Below are 20,027 nucleotides of genomic sequence, written 5' to 3'. Positions count from 1 at the left end.
GAGAAAAAGAAAAATTTGCGCCGCTCATCATTTTTTTTTTCCAGCCTCCACGATTTCCGAAAATTAGGGTTTCTGGCGGAAATTAGGGTTTGCAAGAATTTTAGGGTTTCTGGCAGAAATTAGGGTTCTGTTGTCCACCACGTCATCACTTTGTGACAATTCCACATTGCTATTTTAAGTTTGGTCCCATACGTCGCCAACCGTAATGTGGAGCGTTGCTATATAATGACCACCTTCCCTTTGCTATAGAAGGCTATCTCTCCTTTTTCCCTTGCTGCCTAATCTCTGGCATAGCTTCCTGCATGTGGGCAAGTTGTGATAGAGTAGGATCATTGTAGTAGGCTACAATGTCACTTTCACAGGACACACAATTAGTACAGTTGGTATGGTCTGGTTCACAGTGGGTGGACTCTCTGGGCTGGGTAGTGACACATGGCAGGGATACGGATGGTGGTCTAGTGGACATCGTGGCCAGGTCACCACCACCACTCAGTTTGGAGATAGACTTAGGTGGCTTGCATTTATGAACTGTTGGTGGCTCTTTATGGTTGGACATATGAGTAGTAGCTATTGGGTCATCATTAGTATCTTCTTCATATATGGTCCAGCGTCGACGTCTAGAGAGCGAGTCTATACACACAGCACGTCTGCACCATCCCTGCACATCTGAGCCTCGACACCCCCATTGTACCTGTGAGTTCTGGACTGGAGTTGAGTATGCTGCCGGCCTGAGTCTGTATCAATTCTCTGAGATAGTCGAGTCTATATGTTCTGGTCTGCTGTTGTGTCTCTGTGTTGATCAGCTGTTATCTATTGTTTTGTTTGTTTTCACTCTGTTTTGAGTGAGATGTCACACGCATTGCATTGAGGAGCACCCACTGTAGAGAGCACGACACACTATCCGCGCTATAGGTGCTCTCATTTTTGGCACGTCCGGTGGGACCTCAACTGAAGTCTCACTCTGTTGAGGTACAAATCGAGGAGCTAGCTGGGTTTTACCTAGCCTCGCCTACTTCGCCTTGCACAATGCAGCTTGCTGGTCTGGTCCAATTTCACCGTAGACAGCTTAGTCTAGCTGACCTAGTCTCTCACCCTATTGGTCTGGTCCTCTCTCGCCCTGGTCCAACCAGCTCTCGTCCTGGTGTAGTCCTTCCTCGCCCTGTCCAGCCAGGTGTCTAGTCACTCGCCTTGGTCTAGTAGAGTCTAGACCGGTGTTCAGCTAGTGAAAGGTCTTCTTGCCGAAATCTTGATTGGGTTTGTGATTATTGCATGACACATACAAGGCGGTCATTAGAGCGTCAAAGCGCACTACTGAGTCCTCTGAATTACTACTGTAGAAGACGTCAACCCTTGGTACCTAGTAGAAGTCCACCAACCTCATCACCCATACCTCCACATACGGCATCATCCATTCCTCCATTTGGTTCTACATCTTCCAGTTCATCATGCCCAGTAAAGCTCTCTCCCATTTTGTTACAACAAGCTATTGAGCAAGAGGCTCCTGAACAATAGGCCATGGAGGCGTTGACCAGTGTTTTGGCCAAGGTAAACATCAAGTTTCCTACTTTCAAGGGACTCTCCTCAGAAGATGCAGACGACCATGCAAGGAGGTTTTTTTCTCTCTATAGAGGTTGTGGTCTTAATAGAGAAGATGCTTATTTGGTGTTGTTTCCATCAACCTTGGATGGTTAAGTAGGCAAGTAGTACAGTCAGTTTGCAGAGAATCACTTTGCAACTTGGGCAGCTTTAAGACAACAATTCTATGCAGCATTCATGCCAGGTGACTTCCAAGAAAAGGTTTTGGATGAGTTGGCCAACATGGTGTTCCAGCCAGAGGAGACTTTTGTAGAACTCATGACTAAAACCAAGTCTCTGGTTGCCAAGCTTCCTCAGCAACCAAGGGAATTTATGGTCAAGAAGTGGGTAGAGAAAGCTCTTCCAAAGACTTCTCAACAAAAACTAAGAGAGAATCTCCGACCTGATGCCACCTTGAAGGAGTTTGTTGCGGCTTCTACTAGGATTGAGGGGGCAAGGGAGCTGTTTACCGACTCTTCTCAGGTAGAGATTGCCTCTGTATTCTTGGAGAGTCCATTTGACCCTTTGACTTCTCTACGTAGGGAACTTGAAGCCCTAAAACTACAACGTGCTCTTCAAGAGGAGAAATCAATCTCTCTTAGACAGGAAAAGCCCCCACATCATGAGGCTTTGGATCAAATCAAAAGAGAGCTAGAAGAGCTTAGCTCTCAGCAGGAGACTAAGGCTATGGTATGGTGCAGCTCATGCTACTCTCTAGGACACCCTCCACAGGATTGTCCCCTTCGGGTTTACTACCACCTTTGTGAAAAGTTTGGTCATGAGGACAAGGATTTCTACTACCTCAAAGGATTGCGAAAAATACAACAAAGTGGTCAAACTCGTCAACAAGGGCCAGCACCGGTATCCAATATGGTTTCTCTCTGTGGCCATCCACACCACATGCCACCTTTATTGACAGCCCCTCCTATGCAAGGTATGCAAAGTACTTTTCCCTCTCAGAGCTTTTATCATGTCCATGCTCCCTCATCCCCTCAAAACTTCTATGCCTCCAACTCCAACTCCATGCACCAGGAGCAAGGACCACCTCGCCCTTCGACTCGCCCATTGAATTGGCCCATTTTGTGCTACAGATGCGGGGAATATGGTCATTACCAAAGCAAATGCCCCCTGCCAAAAGGGTCCCCTCCTTGCCGTCATTGCCTTGAAACGAAGGATCACTACAGTAAGGATTGCCCTAAACTTTGTGCATCCATGACTTCGAACCCAAGTCAAAGCCAGAATGAGTTTACCTTTCCCAAGCTCAATTTGATAGCAGTTAGCACCACTCCTTAACCACACCCTTCCGCCCATGTGGTTACCACTCAAGAGAAGTTGCAGTTGGTAGAGGAGCAGCGGGTGTCCTCACCCGGGCCCAAAGAGATGCTCTCGGTCTTAGTATTCCAACACACTCAACTCCCCCATACATTCTCCCAACAGTGGATACCCTACCTTTAGCTGCTGACAAGCCATCACCCATTGGTAAGCAAGAATCCAAATCTTTGCTCTTTGATATTGATGAAGCCTTCTTGGAAGCAGTGGCTGATCCACAACAGATCAAGGTACCAAAAAAGCCACTGCAAGAAAAAGAAAAACCTACAGCAGTGACAATCTTGAAGAACACCTTACAAAAAGTGTCGCTATATGACATGATGCGGCTAGATGCGAGTTTTCGAAGTGACACCCTTACAGTTATTCAATCACTTTACCCCGGAGCAGATCCTAGTGGCGGGCACCTCCCAGTGCAACCATCCGAGTCCTATATGATATCCCCTCAAGGATTATAGAAGCCCTCGTCTCACCATGTCCGTCTTGGGATAGCAGTTTTCAAGAGTAATTGTGGATTGTGGATCTGGCATCAACATGATGCCTGAGTTCACTATGATGGCTTTAGGTCTGAAGCCTACTCAACCTGGCCCCTTCACAGTAACATTGAACGACCAGAAGACAGTATACCCTGTGGGCATAGTGGAAAAGGTGCCTCTGTAGGTACAAGATTTCACTTTTAGTTTGGATTTTGTTGTGGTTCGTCTTCCACAGGTGGAGGGCGGATTTCCCTCGCTCATCGGTAGACCATGGTTGCGGCACATGAAAGCACTGCATGATTGGGGAAATGACTCAATGTGGATACATACTTCTGGCTCCCAAATGAAACCCATTAAACTTGAAGGAGGTGTGGATACAGTGGTGCAACATAATTCCCTGTCAATAGAATCAAACTCTGAACGAAATCAGCCTACTCTACCTGACGGGTTAGAAGAAGATTTACTGGATTGGTTGGAAGCTACCAAGTCTATGCCTTGTTATGAGGTCTCTATTCAATCTTTGCCAAAGGATGCAACAAGTGTGGAGGTCACGAGTGTGGGGGTTGAATCTGATGCACTAGCCATGAACAAGCTTCCGCGCCGTACGTTCCAAGCACAAAGTACGTTTTGGATTGTCTTCAGTTTTTGCTTCTGCCTTCTGACAATCCCTATGTGGTCTTCCCTCACCCCTCTTCACCCGCTTTCCACGACTCTAGTCTCTACCCACCCTCCACACATCCTACCCCTCCCTCCCTCCCCTCTCGCCCCTATCTAGCTCTTCCCTCACCCCTACCCACCCCCTCACTAGCCCTCGCTCCTACTTCTCTCTACTCGCCCCTCACTACCCCCTCGCCCCTATCTAAGCCCCTCCTCCTCGCCATTACCTAGTCCCTCCTCCTCGCCCCTATCTTCTCCCAACTCGCCCCCCCCTCACCAGCCCTCGCCCCCCCTACCCCCCCTCGCCCCTATCTTCTCCCAATTCGCACCCCCTCACCAGCCCTCGCCCCCTCCTAACTCACCCTCGCCCCTATCTTCTCCCCCTCGCTCCCCTACCTACCCATCGACCCCCCTACCCACCCCTCGCCCCCTAACTCACCCTCTCAGTACTATCCAGTAAAGCATGGCAAGTAAATCTTCGGTTTTGACTGGATTTGGCAAGAAACTCATCTGTGTTCGAGCAGAGAAACCTCTCCCTCCAAGTGTCGAATTCTCTCGCCAGTTGCAATCATTTCTTGCGGTCCTTGGTCTCGAGCTTCAATGAGTTGACTTTCTCTTCCTTGCAAGTAATCAGAGCATGATTTAACTTCAAGTTTTCAGCCTCTTATGCATGTTTCAGTTGAAAGAGAGTTTAACCTATCATTTACCACCCTCTCTTCAGCTTCCAAATCTTTTGCCTTCACAAGCAAGTCAGAGACCTCAAACTTAAGTTCAGTAAGCTTCACTTCATCCTCACCTGATTTGGCAATCAAGACCTTTTTCTCATCCTCTAATGCTGTGATCCTCTTTTTCAATTCGATGGAGCTAGTTGCATCAAAAAGCATGTGCAACTCCTTGTCTTTACATCGGGGTGAGAACCATTTTCCTCTCACTATGGTTATGGAGGATAAAGATGCGAAGGATCCAAACCAAGCATATCTCTTTGCTATGGAGCCTCATTCTGTTTTGCCAATTGGGATTCTTGGACTATGCAATCATACTGGGTTTCTGTCTATTCAAAGGTTTAAGGCGTTGGCAAGCAGTGCAATGTTTTTAACTCCACTTTTGAGGCATGTAAGGTCATGGTTGGACCTAGAATCTGCTTCAAGAAAGATGTACAGATGCGGTACCTAGTGGTTTTCTTTCACAGTTTTTCAGTATTTCCTCTCACCGAGACGGTGAGCGGTCTTGTGGCGGGCAACCTGTAGCAGGCTACAGTGTCACTTTCACAGGACACACAGTTACTACAGTTGGTCTGGTCTAGTTCACATTGGACGGACTCTCTGGGCTGGGCAATGACACATGGCAGGGATACGGACGGTGGTCTAGTGGACATCCTGGCCAGGTCACCACCACCACTCAGTTTGGAGATAGACTTAGATGGCTGACATTTATGAGCCGTTGATGGTTCTTTATGGTTGGACATATGAGTAGTAGCTGTTGGGTCATCATTAGTATCTTCTTCATATATGGTCCAATGTCGTCGTCTAGAGAGCGATTCTATACACAGCATGTCTGCACCATCCTTGCACATCTGAGCCTCGACACCCCCATTGTACCCGTGCGTTCTGGGCTGGAGCTGAGTGTGCTGCCACGCCAGAGTCTGTATCAGTTCTCTAAGATAATCGAGTCCATATGTTCTGGTCTGCTATTGTGTCTCTGTGTTGATCAGCTGTTATCTATTGTTTCCTTTGTTTTCAGTGAGATGTCACGCACATTGCACTGAGGAGCACCCCACTGTAGAGAGCATGACACACTATCCACGCTACAATCATCACCAAGGAATATGCAGGTCTTCTTTAATGTGGGCCTTCTCTTTAGAAACTCTTTCTTCGCCTCAATAGTGAAAAGCGCCAAATGAGAGCACGTTCCTTCAATGTCTCTCCAACACCTCCACTTCTTTTACCGACTCTCCATGTCTTTGTATGCGTTGGTTTATCTATTCCCATTAACTCCATGAGCTCCCTTACTTCTTCCTCGACTTTATCTCGATCTTTTGGACAGGTAACTCCCACATGTACAACACGTGAGCGTCTCCGTTGTTCCTCCTGTAGTGTCATGTTGATGATGGTTGGTGTAAGGGTTGATGCCTCCTTCCCTTTTCCTTTCCTCGGCGACCTCTATCCACTTCTCCGCTTCATCCATCATCTCTTTTCATCTTGGTGATCACCTCCACCGTTGCTTCTCATCCTTTGATTGTTTGCACTTGCTCCTTGATGACTTGGAGCTCTTCGATAAGTGAGGGCTGGAATTTTCCTTCTTCGAGTTCCCCTCTTGTCTTAACTTCAGCCAGCTCTTTTTTAAGGGCCGATACCTCCCCTTTGAGCGCGTCTATTTCAGCCCGCCTGTCCTCCTTCTCCGCTTTCCATTGTTCCTCTTTGCTAGCTTGCTTTTGGAGGAAATCTGCTTTTTTCTCCATCCAACCATCCATCTCCGCTTTCCACTCTTTCATCTCTTTCTCCATCTCTATGAGCCGTTTGTGTGTGAGCATGAAAGTCGCCTTCAAGGTCCTTGGGGGTGTCTTGTTATGTGGCAAAGCCATCATCTTGCGCAATGTGTGTGTGTGTGTGTGTGTGTGTGTGTGTGTGTGTGTGTGAGAGAGAGAGAGAGAGAGAGAGAGAGAGGAAACTACATTTGGAGAGTCTACTGCTTGTCGAGAATCACAAATCTAGGAGCACCCGAATGGAACACCACCTGCAGAACTGCACCAACTCTGCATACAATAATAAAATATATCAAAAGTAGTGTTTGACATTTTTCCATGTGTGAAAGAAAAAGAGGTGTAATGACCATGAAGAAGTGTGAAATAATAGCAATATCATACCTTGGTGTGTCTGCTTGCAAATACAGCTCTTCCCGAGCTGCCCATCTTGCTTTTATCTCGTCCAAAATCTTGACATAGTCTTTATGATTTTGGACTGCTGCAATGATGTGGAAGTGATGTAACTCCAATGGATCCTCCAACAAAATGTACCTAAAAATATCAACAAGGTCATACAATCAGTGGCCTACCATTGGACAAAATATGAGTTGAATAGTTTTTGAAAAAAAATATTTCTCAATAAGTAAAAGGGTAGATCCTTCATAGAGCTATGCCCTTTAAATAGGGAAAAAATAGGCTTCCTATCATCACATCCAAAAGCAATAACAATTATAAACCTAGCATACTGTGCTGCATTAATGTATTACATTATGAGTATGATCTATGAGTTATAAGAGAAAATTTTCCATCGTTTCCTTTTATAGAACTCGTTGCAACTTCCGTTGTATGTAAGTATGCATCTAAGTAAAGTCTGACATGCTCGTTGCTATTGCGTCTCCCTCTGCTCGTCAGTGCCTCTCTCTCTCTTCTCATCCCTACACTCTCGAGATGGCTACCAATGAGCCTGTTGGCCATCCGAGCGATCAGAGCTCATTTCCGACAGTGGCGCCATGGCTTCGATCCAGCATTGAATGTTCTTGTCGAGGAGGCAGACTTGCCGGTCTGTTTCCTGCCCTATGGAGGAGTACTTTCCGCTTCTTTCTAGGATTGGTTCCGAGGTCGGGATAGTCTTGGAGACCCCGTGCTACACGGCAGCTTCAATTGTAGCTAAGGTTGCCAGTATGCCTTTAGTACGCGTTCTAGTTCGTGACACCCATACTCTACGGAAGGTGTTCCTTCCACCCAGGGTGAGTGGGGGATGGTTAACGCCAGAGGGTGGACTATTCGGGACTCCTTAACCAGTGCTTCATTTGCAAGCTGATGGGCCACTTAGCAAAGGCCTGTTCTCGCAGGGGATCTCGACCCACAGCGCATGCACAGCCTCCTAAGGCTGAGCATGCCCAGCAAACAGGTACCCAGGACACACAGACTGGTGCCTCGATAGAAGCCAGCGATCAGACAGCTGACAGTTGGTAGCAGGTGCCCGCCGTTGTCGACAGGGACGGCTAGCCACACTGCCCCCCTAGTGGCTGACCTCTTGCACCTCAGCAGCATTGGGTTCCAACAGGGAACCGTTTTGAACTCCCCTAGCAGGAGCCCCTTGAGGAGGCTCTTCCACCTTAGCTCCACCATCTCCACTGCCTCCCTCCCCTCCTCCATCAAACTCCTTCGTTTCGCCGCCTCCTCCTCCCCCACCTCCATCCCCACCTCCCGCTCCTCTCTCCCCAGTGGGGCCCTTAGCTCATCACTTAACCCATCCTACACTTCTCCTCAGACACAATAGAGTGGACAAACATCCGCAGCGAGACGATCTCTCGGTAGTGCTGTTGCTATGAGTCGCATGGCTCGAGAGGGACAAACCCCACCTGAGGAGGCCTCTTCTGGTATAGACCTCTCCTTTTGCAGCAGTTCCTTGTGATTTGACCAGCTTCGACATCCGCTGATGATGAGACTTCTTCGACTGCAGGTTCACACGCTTTCCTGGTGACCCTTCTTCCGACCTGGAGGAAGGTTGCTTCCAAGTCCATGTCCTCTTTCTAGCAGCCCGAGGCAATGAGGCTCTGGTATACAACAATAGGTTTCTCCTTTCCATTGTGTGGAACGGATCACACAGAGTGGACCTTGCACACAGTTCTTTGATCGGCTACAGGTCCAAGCTATTGAGTTCTCACATCACATAGGAGACCTAGGGGTGACGGATCTAATACAGATACTTTGGCCTTTAGGAAAGTTTAGTGTGACGCGTCACACCGCCAGATGCAGCAGGTTGCACGCACCTTGTGGTAAACTTGTTTGCTGGCACTCAGAGCCCCCCTTGCTATGTATTTATACATGAATATTCTTGGACAGAGGATGCGGCCTTGCGGACTGCACGCTCGGCTTGGGTCTGGGTGGGAGAGTCAATTCAGCTGCGTTTGTCTAGAGGTCGCTCGGATGCGGATTACTTCCCATCCAAGCCGGCCTCTAAGATAGCGAGATTGGCTGCTGTTGCAACATTTGTTTTTTCTCACCGACTCCATGAGGATTGTCTCATGGAATGTGCAGGGATTAGGAGGACCCGAGTTTCAGCGTCAGAGGGGTCGGTTGCGTCAGGAGCTTCAGCGATGCCTTGTGTGTGGTGAGAGTCGCATTAGATGATGTGGTCAAATTTTGCGTGGGCGATATGAGACATTTTGGTCAGCTGCATTTGGACTGGAGGTATCCAAGGAGGGGTATTTATGACTATTGCGGACTCATGGAAGTAGGCCATTGTGGACGGAGGTATTATTGTGCCAGTCAGAGCTCAGTGAATGACTATGAAGGTTCAAGGTTGGGTTTCGTAAACATATATGCGCCCAATGTGGCAAGTGCACGAGCAAAGTTTTGGTCTCATATTGTAGAGTCTTTGCAGCATGTAGAGTCTTCAAGGTTGGGTTTCCTAAACATATATGTGCCCAATGTGGCAAGTGCACGAGCAGAGTTTTGGTCTCATATTGTAGAGTCTTTGCCACATGTAGAGCAATGGTGTGTTGGGGGAGACTTCAACATGCTGGAGGATCCCTCTGACAGGATTAGAGTTTGCCTATGTATGACTTTGAGAGTTCCTGGTGTTTGGCATCATTTAGGCTTTGTGAGGCCCCCTTACATCTTGTCTTTCTCTCACTCTAACCACAGAGCAGGAGGAGTGAATCTATGTCGAATAGATCGCTTCTATGCCAGTGACCACATCTGTGACATGTGGCAAGGACTACTTTTTCTGACCATGCGCCAATGATTCTCACTGTGTGATAGACAGACAGAGGAGGGGGGGTGGGATGCTACGCATCCCTTAGAGGATCTTGCTGGATCCAAAGCTTAAAGAGCGAGTGGAGGTACTTTGGACACAAAGCTTGGACACGTAGGACTCCCCTGCTGGTAGAGTGGCCTCTGGACTAGCGGAGCTCAGCCGCTTCTTCCTCCAGGAGTCTGTAGCTCGCTTGGCTGCAACCAGGGAGGAGGAGAAGCATCTCCAATGGGGCATTGTTTCCTTGCAGAGCATGTAGGAGCATCATCCAGACAGTCCTTGGTTGGAGGAGCACATATAATAGGCTAGGCAGGAGCTGGCTAGCATTGAGGAGCGGTGCCATGAGTTTGCCTTCCATCAACAGGCATCTCAATGGACTCTAGTGAGTGACAAAGTTACTGAGTGACAGAGTTACTGGGGAGTTTTTTGAGACGGTGGGGTCACGCCATTCACACACTAGTGTTAGCCAGTTGAGGAGACGCGATGGTTCAGTTGCTTCAAAGCTTGAGGATATGCGTGCAGCTGCTACTGACTTTTACCGTAATTTCTTGTGAGATGAGCCTCACTCAAAGCGTCACGATGCATGCAGAGAGCAAATTTGGGTGCAGATACCTTGTCACATCTAACCCTTTGTGCATGTGGACAAGCTACTTCAGGTCCAGGGTTCAGGTCAACTTAGGAAGTGTTCTTGCACCTTTGTGAGCCTGTGCGCAGGCGGTGCATGTCCAGGCACTTAGAGTAGTTGCATATCCTTTGATTGCACATAGCATGATTTTCAGCATGACAGTCAGTACCCATCATGAGCATTTTACAGTGCACAGAACCCATTTTCCCTATTTTATCCATTTTTCACTTATTATTAATAAGTGACTTTGTTGGGAAACTAGGTAGGGCAAATTTGCTAAGCGCTATAAAAGAAACCTAGCGCTAGGACTTTCTGGCAGAAGAGCCAACAGAAGTTCCAACAAGTTGCAATGCACCTTCTCAGCAAGACCGGCACAAGACCTAGCGTTTTCAAGCCAACAAGAAGCAGATAGCGTTTTGGTTACAGTTTCAGCTTGGTGTTTTGTAGATACCAGATTAGGCCTAGCAATTTTGCAGATAGCATCAACGTTTTGCAGATTCCCAGCGACAGATCAGACCCAGTCATTAGCGTTTTCAATTTTCAGTACTTAGACTCCGCAGGATCAGCCCCAAACCTTGCAGATCTCACCTACCCGTAGCAGATCCTCGCCGCACCATCAGATCAGCTAGTGTTTTCAGATTCAACTGTTGTTCGTAGATTTCAGCATTTGCATTTTCAGCGCATCGTCGTCCCATCGCCGTCCTCGCCGACACAGTGTCAGAATTCAGCAGTTAGTAGATAGATTTCAGCCCATCTCATCGTTGTCATCATTGTCGTCAACATCGTCGGCAAGTCCATTGTATCTAGACCATTCTACCATATTTGTGTAATCAATAGCGTAGACCTCTCTTGCCATAGAGAGGGGGGACCCTTGAAGGAGGGTTTGGCAACCGTCTGGTGTCGTATTCTTCTCTATCTCTCTCTCTCTCTCTCTCTCTCAGTCTTAGCACCTTCATTCATAGTGTCATTTGCACTCTCTCACTAAAGAAATGGAAGGCTCTACCTTCCGTAAGTAAAAGGAACCCTTGAGCACAGTTCAGAGCACTCATCTTGAGAAAAGTTCAACATTCACTTCCGCTGCACCTTACATGCCTTGCCTTGTTATTGAGGAGATGCGACATAGACTAAAGCTTCCTCTCCAACTAGAGGAGCTCCATGAGGCCCTCAGAGCACTCCCCCGTGGTAATTGTCCATGTGAGGTCCCATGGCAGAAGGCCCAGTCCGCACTCTTGGCGACTGGCTTCAGTTTTCAGGGCTTTCTGAGGAGACTTAGAGCATCAAACTACGAGGCATGAGAGGGGTGAAAAGCATGTGCCAAGATGTTACAGAAGCTTTACCAACTGAGTGGCTCACCCCTCTAGAGACCGCAGCTCCCAGATGGATGGGGCCTTCATGCTATTGGAGGTCCTCATCGTAGTTCGTGCTTGCTCAGAGTCCGTACCCCCCATGTTCAGTCTCAGTCACAAGTAGCAGAGTGTTGTTTTCAGAGGGTACGTGTAGTGGGTATCTGTGTCATAGATCCTGACGCAGCAGGTCTTGAGACAGGCCATTGGCGGCTATGGGCTTGGAAGAGCTGCCCCCTCTCACAAGTGCAGTGGGCCCGTGGAGTGGTTTTGGAGAGACCTCTTCTCTTCAGCCGATCACCCTGGGACCCCCTTCTTTTAGTACACTGCTCGACTAGGGCGACACATACTAGCAGCACGGAGAGAGGCTCGTCTTTCTGCAACACCTCATTGGCAGGAGGAGCGTTTCATAGTTGAGTTCTTGCCAGGTTTTTGGGAGCGGTTGTGGGACTCCAGACAACAGAGACGAGTCACTTTGTTCTAGTGGCTAGTTGCATATAGAGCTACAAAAGTGGGGAGATGGCTAGTACATAGTGGCTTGTCGGCAGCCTGTGTAGATTGTGACCATCCTTTGGAGAGTCAGCGTCATTGTTTGTGGTGTTGTCCCATGGCACAATAGGTTTGGCTTCAGGTACTTCAACTGATGCCAGCTCTTTCCACAGTGCGACAGTTTACTTGGGGTGCTTAGCGTGGTTCCCACCCTCATGGGCTCTGCACTCCATTTTGAGTTAGCCTCCACCAATTGGATGATAGTGATTTAGGGGGGTCGACCTACACTGCTCGTGACTTTTGATTGGAGTTGATTCATACTCTCAGGGGTCAGTTCGAGAGACTTCATGGCAGCTCCGATCACATGCGGAAGTGCAAAGAAGCTTTCTTGCGACTCTGGCGCCCAAGGCCTTTCTTCTCCATGGTCCAAGGTGCACCTAGATGGCACTACCGGCCACCTCTATGGCTCTTTCCTCCTCCCATTTTGTAATTTAGCCTCATTGTACATATTTTGTTTACTCACTGGGAGTCTCCCCCCATGCCTTTGATGTGGCCCTCTCTAGTAGAGGTGGTTTGTTTCCCTTTGGACAATTTTATCAACTAATGGAAGGATCTTTTTCTTGGAAAAAAAAGTATGCATCTAAGTGGTCACCGAGGTTGTTGTCAAGATTGCAAGCAGAAGCATCGGATGCTTGAGCTTGTATTACTACACCAGGGCAGCTTTGGAGCCTTCCTACTGGAGATCATAGATAGAGCATTACAGTCTACAAGAGCCGGCTACACCGAGAGGCGGAATCCAAGAGACACAACTCATAGACAACATGGATTTTCCCTATCGACCAACATGCCCACCACACAACATGGAGTCACCCTAGAGAGAGCTGAGAGCCTCAAAGCTAGCCGGAGTAGAGAGTACTAGGCTTCGACTCCACTCTAGAGAGAGACCCCAGGTCAACAATAATCTTCCCCCATTAAGAACCATTGATGTCCTCATCAATAAGTGGGCTTTTAAAGCTCTGATTGATTCCCAAGTAGCAAACTTTTCAGATTGACCCTTTCATTTAGTTAAGTACTCATCATAAGCTTTTTGGCGCGAATGAGGGGTACGATGATTTAGAACAACATCTGGTTCTCAAGGAATATACTCAGTTTGCATATCTTGCCACACATTTTCTTCGATAGGCATAACAATGAGGGCTTCCCCTAATTTTTCTTTAAGGCAGGTGGCATGAAACATTGGATGTATACTAACATTCGAATGAAGAGCTAGTTTATAACTTTATAGGCAACTTGGCCAATTTTCTTGTGATCAAGAATGGACCACAATATCTAGCTAATGCTTTCCCATTGGCATAGTCTTGGAATTCTTGGGTATCTTCATATAGACCCATTGTCCCACCTCTAGATTCCTTGGAGATCTGTTTTGATTAGCATAAGTAGTAACTTGATCACAAGCCGCCCTTATACTATTCTTAGCCAATTCGAGCATCTCTTGCATATCATACAAGAAATCACGAGCTTGGCGATCCTTGACTTTCTCTTAAGCCAATAGCAATCAGGGATTTAGGCTCAAATCCATACATGAGCATGAAAGGGCTAAATCCAATAGAAAAATGCTTGCAATTATTGTAGGAACTCTAATTGTGAGCGGTACCTTTCCCAATCAAACTGCCTGTGAGACATAAGTCCTCAACATGTCCTCTAACGTCTGATTTATCCTTTCAATTTGTCCGTCGGGCTCTGGCTTATCAAAGGACGACATACTCAACTTTGTCCGAAGGTAAGCAAACGTATCTTGCCAACATTGCCCTATGAACTTGGTATCTCTCACTGACGACATCTTTTGGTAGACCATACGGCTTATAAAGTTGATTGAAAAATAAAACTATCGACTCATGGCTTTTTACTGACGACTTCTTGGTATAAACTTTGCCATTTCTATGAGTCTATCGACCACAACCCAAATGGAATCATTGCCACGACTAGTATTTGGCAAACCAACTTTGAAATCCTTAGAAATACTCTGCCACTTGGCATCAGGGATTTCCAATGAATGTAGTAGGCCAACTTTTCTAAGGCACTTTGCCTTATTAACTGGACAATGAGTGCATCTCTTCACATAGCTCTCTATAAAAGAGAGCATCCTTGGCCAATAGAAATATCGTTTGACCAATGTTAAAGTTCTTTGGATGCCTGGGTGTCCAACGCTAGGAACATCGTGGCATTCAAACAAAACCCTTTGTCAAACCTCATCGATTTTTAGCACGTAGATTTTTCCATTCTTAAACGATAGTCCACCTCTAATGGAATATTGTCGATGTCTCGTCTCTTCAACATGACTCACTTGGGGTTTCTGTATCACCCAAGCCTGTATAAGAGTCATGTATCGCTTCGACTTCGCTCCATATCTTGCCAAAAGAGCTATCGGAACGACATAGCCCTCGGAGAGAGAGATAGAAATCCGTCGAAATTTCAGCCGTGGACAAGACATTAACTTCATGACTCCGGCTGAGTGGGTCAGCAACTCGATTATTGGATCCTTTTCTGTAACGGATCTCAAAGTCAAACTCTTGCATAAGTTCAATCCATCTGGCCTTCCGACCGCTGAGATCACCCTGATATAGCGCAAAGAGTGTGGTCTGTCCATGCAACAAAGGTAGAGCCATATAAATAATACCGCCAATTCCTCAAAGCATGAACTACGGCATAAAGCTCCTTTCCATACGTTGGATAACACATCTCAGCGTCAGAAAGTTTCTTACTTTTAAACGCAATAAGACGTCCATCCTGATACAGCACTACACCAATCGCATAATCACTAGCATTTGTTTTAACTACAAATGGCTTGCTAGGATCCACAATTTCCAATATTAGCGCAGTAGTCACCAAGTGTTTTAGTGTCTTGAAGCTCTTGTCAAGACGCTCATTCCAAACAACACGGGGGTTAGCTTTACTGTGAGGACCCGAAGTCTTCGGTCCTTTCACCCCTCCTTTTAAAAGTTCCATAAGCGAAGCAGCAACTTTGGAGAAATCCTTGGTAAATTTGCGAAAGAATCCCATAAAGCCTAGGAAGGACTTTACTTGGCATACATTCTTCAGAATGGACCAATTTTGCACTTTATCCAGCTTTTTAGGGTCGACGCGAATTCCATCACGGGTAATATACTGTAATATGATCCAAATACAGAATCATTTTCTTAAAGAATGCGCATTTAGAAGCCTTACCATAAACCTTGTCAGTTCTCAATACTTCGAGAACAACGCGTATATACGTAGATGCTCAGACAAAATTCGGCTATAAATCACGATGTCATCTAGAAATACAACAACAAAGTGGCATAGAAATGGTCTCAAGAGATTATTCATCATCTACTAAAATGTAGCTAGAGCGTTGGTCAAATCAAAAGGCAGGACCAAAAATTCGTAGTGACCATAACGCATATGGAAGCCTATTTTGGGAACATCTTCCAGTCTGATTCATATCTGGTGATAGCCTAATCGGAGGTCTATCTTCGTAAAATACAATGCTTCATGGAGTCCATCTATCGGATCGTCCATGCACGGGACAGTGTACTTATTCTTGACAGTGAGCTTATTCAACCCCTTATAATCCACGCAAAAGCGCATAGTGTTATCCTTCTTTTGAGAAAGTAACACAAGCACCCCCCACGGGGATTTACTTGGCAAAAAAAAACCCCTTTCACTGAATCTCGTGCTCTTTGGTTTTACTAAATCGATAGGGTTGCTTTGAAAAAGGCTGATTACCAGCCACCAATTCAATGGTAGGATCTACTCCTCTCGAAGGCGGCAAGTGAGGAAGTAGATCATCAGGAAAGACACCTTGAAATCAATCATGATTTCTCGGATAAGGGTGGATTCGTCAGAATCCCGAAGTTCAACAGAAGAATATGAAACATGTTTATGAGATTCAGTGATAGAAGTACCAAGCACTAATGAATCAAACCAAGCAGATGGTATACATTGATAAAAGTCAACATCAAAAGACTTCATATCTTTAAACATTTTCAAAGCAGTAACAATTAGTATAGCAACACCACTATCTACAGAAATTTGATTACAAAGCGAAACAGATACATGAGGCATGTCCTGTTTAACAAAAACAAGAGAGTGATATAAATAGTCTATATACAACATCTCTTGTTTATCATAAAATCATGGAATTCCTAAAATAAGATTTGCTTTGTCCAGGCGCATGATGTGGAAATCCAGGTTCTCTTAATAATCAGCTAGCTCGAGCATCAAATCAGGAACCATCTAATTCTATACATTTGTATCTTCGCCATGAGCCATCTTCACGAGATACTCATGGTCACTTTCCTGCGTCTGCAGGCGCACTTTCTGCACCAATTTTGCATCCACGAAATTGTGTGAGCTTCCATTATCAAGGAGTACGGTCATGTCGTGACCATTGACCTTCCCAGGAAAATGGAGAAGATCATGCTTATCAAACACTCTAGTGCTAAAGGTACAATTAGTGTATGAACTATGCGCTAAGTAACGGATTTCAACTTGAATAACATCAGAATTACTTGAGATCTCATGAATCTGAACCGAAGGGCAGCGTGATGATTTCTTGGTCTTCTTCTTGGGGCAGTCTTTAATTTGGTGGCATTAGAGATAGCAACATTCTTGGCTTTCTTCTTGTCTTGAGAAGGTCTCGACGGTGATTTTGACCTTTGTTGGAGTCGAGGCCGCTTCCTCGAAGTGCCCTCGCCGGATTAGTGATCTAATCTTCTTTTCTTCTTATAATTTGCTCCATTTATCAAGTGGAACGTCCTAGCCTTCGCCACAACGTCCTCAACGTCAATCGGGGCTTTATCATTGATCAAGGCTCAACAGTAGTTCTCATGTAATCCCAACAGATACATGTGCACAACATGCGTGGAGTCCACCTTGCAAAAGGCGAGCGCTTCGTTAAAAGTTATTGTATATTTATCAAAAGATAGAGTTTTCATCAGAGACTCTGCAATTTTACATAATATTTCAAAGAATCCATCTTTGCAAAATCCTTCTTGAATTTCACACAGAAATCAGCCCACGTCGCAGGCTTATCTGTCATGTCGCCCCACAAGGTAAGTGCCTTACTGCGCAGATAAAGAGGACTCGTTTGAATCCTTCGTTCATCATGCTCCCCGTGAAGATCAAAATACGTGATCCACTGATGAAGCCAATTATATTCCGTACACTCCTCTTCCCCTGAGAAATTGGTGGTTTTGTACGGAGTCGTGGTAGTGGGACAACCCTGTGAGTGCCCAAAAGCAGCAATTTGTGTACGCAATTACTGGAGATGGGTATCGTTCTCAGCATCACAAGCAGTCGTCGACTGAGCCGTATTTTTGAGAGCAGCAAGACGGGCATTAAACCCTTGCACGACCCCTTCAAGAGAGGACAAGCGAATGTTCGTCCAAACATTAGTGGTTTCCAGAGCAGATATACGTTGATCATGGCTCTGGAAAGTATCCGTGATCCATGTGTATAGAGAATACGCGAATGGAATTTGAATGTTTTCTAGTGCGTCGTTACGTTGTCCATTTGAGTTGAAGGAATCCATGATGAAATTTGGTGAAGAACGGGAAACTTTGCTTAAAAACGGACCTCTTCTGAACTTTTCGGTCCCGAAAAGTCAAACTTTGGGAAGCTCGGCGCGTCGGCATGAGCGTTCGAAAGTAGGCAGGTGATGGTGGGAGCGCGTGAATGCGAGCAGAGGAGAAAGAGGAAACTCGGAAGAAGAGCAGTAGAGTAGAGAAAAAGAGTTCTCTGTAAACTTTACAGTCTCTATAAGTGACCTTTTAATAATGTGCAGGTTTCGTAGTTACTTAAAAAATGTCCTGGCCATTTGATTTAAATAAAGTCGCTTAAGACTTGAGGGTTCTCAACAAAAAGAAATCGCTTGCGTAGAGATTTAACGAAAAAAAATTTGCCGTTCTCCCGCATGGAGACCGAGAGAGAACCCAGACGTGGGTTTGGAGTGAAAAGAGCTTGCGTGCACTCACGTGTGCCCCACATGCAATTGGGCTACTAGTTGAGCATCCACGCTGGAAAGAAAATCCTCCACGTTGGAACCTCTGCTTGCGATCATTCTCTCTTTCTTGTGCACATTCTCTCTCTTCTCTTCCCAAGCATGCTCTCTCTCTTTGCTCCACACTAAAGGCGATAGAGGGAGAGAAGCCAATACTCTCTCTCTCTCTCTCTCTCTCTCTCTCTCTCTCTCTCTCTCTCTCTCTCTCTCTCTCTCTCTCTCTCTCTCTCTCTCTCTCTCGAGCCACGCCCTGCTACTAGTACTTTCTTTACTGCCGAAATGGTGGAAAAAGCCATTGATAAGATGAAGACAAGAAGAGCATATGATCATGAGGGTTTAGTAGTAGAACATCTGATCCATGCAACGGATCTACTTTCAGAAGTCCTTGCTCGTCTGTTTAATCGGGTCATGTGTGAAGGATTACCTGAATCTTGGAAATTATCTACTATCGTACCTATTTTCAAGTCAGGGGATCCTATGATACCCGGGAACTACCGTACCATTATGGTGGGTCACACATTGACCCGACTGTACGCATCCATTCTGGAACAAAAATTGAGTAGATGGGCAGAGAATGAGGGCATAAGGGCAACAGGACAAGCTGGATTCAGGAGGGGTTATTCCACTTTAGATCACATTCTTACGCTCAGAGCCATTATTGAGGAAGGAAGAGCAAGCGGGAGAAGGATGTATTGTTGCTTTGTGGATTTTCGGAAAGCTTTTGATACAGTACCAAGGGCCAGATTGCTGCGCAGAATGCAAGAGTTAGGGGTCCCCAAAGAGATTATATGGGGGATCATGGCCTTATACGGGCCAGTAACTGGTTATGTACGTACTCCAGAAGGCAATTCCGACATTGTTCATTCCACCGTTGGAGTAAAGCAGGGATGCCCACTGTCCCCTACTTTATTTGGTATGTATATAGATGAGGTATCAGATTACATTGATAGAGAGGGTGACAGAGGTGCTCAATTTGCAGGGTCATGGATCCCTTTGTTGTTGTATGCAGATGATATTGTATTGATAGCAGAATCACCAAATGGAATGCAAAGGCAGTTAGATGCATTACATAAATTCGCGGAGGACAGCGGACTGTCGGTAAATTTGGGTAAAACCAAAGTTATGGTGTTTAACACAACACCACAGTGGGTTAGGAGATCGGCACCTACATTTGCATATGGCCAGGATACAGTAGAGTACACATACCTTGGTGTGGTATTTACAGGACCGAAGTTTACTCTTAAGAAAGCAGCGGATGCTAGATTGTCCAGAGCCTCTGCGGCCTTGGGAGGGTTGGAGAGGATGTGTTCACAAGTGCAGTTTCAGGAACCACGAACAAAACTCTGGCTCTTTGATACTGTGGTGGCTTCGGCTATGCTTTATGGGGTCCAGATTTGGGGACCATCTGTGGATCAGGATAATTGGAAGTCAATGGAGAGACCTTTGGTATCTATGATTTCCCGAATGATTAGAGCCAAGGCCTCCGTACCACACGCGATTACCCGAGCGGAACTAGCTGCCCCTCCAATAGAAATTGAAGCTCTTACCAGATCACTGTCCTTTATACATGGTTTATGGGATACAAATAATTGCCGATATACTAGATTGGCCCTCGAATCCTCTCGACAATTAGCAATGAAAGGAGATACATCATGCTGGTATGCGCAACTGTCCTCGTGGTTTCACAGACACGGGTTCAGTATGGAAAGATTACCCCCCTTCCAATACTCTCTTGAGGCTCCATCACTGGCAATCACACGAACGGAGATTAAT

The 20,027-nt window shown here is 46.2% G+C and overlaps 1 protein-coding gene across 1 annotated transcript in view; it reads right to left on the bottom strand.

Annotated features, from left to right (window-relative positions):
- Positions 1-6,716: 6,716 nt before the first annotated feature.
- Positions 6,717-20,027, bottom strand: part of LOC147420060 (uncharacterized) — a 54,972-nt gene continuing 41,661 nt past the window's right edge. Inside the window, exons 4-5 of the mRNA XM_086504076.1 lie at positions 6,898-7,047; positions 6,717-6,786 (exon numbers count right to left, since the gene is read on the bottom strand). Of these exons, the coding sequence (XP_086360202.1) occupies positions 6,717-6,786; positions 6,898-7,047 (220 nt within the window). The remainder of the gene's footprint in view (positions 6,787-6,897; positions 7,048-20,027) is intronic.

Source organism: Adiantum capillus-veneris, chromosome 28, assembly GCF_014529385.1.
Source record: "Adiantum capillus-veneris isolate H3 chromosome 28, ASM1452938v2, whole genome shotgun sequence".
NCBI classification, from domain to species: Eukaryota; Viridiplantae; Streptophyta; class Polypodiopsida; order Polypodiales; family Pteridaceae; genus Adiantum; species Adiantum capillus-veneris.
The sequence above is the reverse complement of the archived record's forward strand: the minus strand, read 5'-3'. Positions and strand labels throughout refer to the sequence as shown.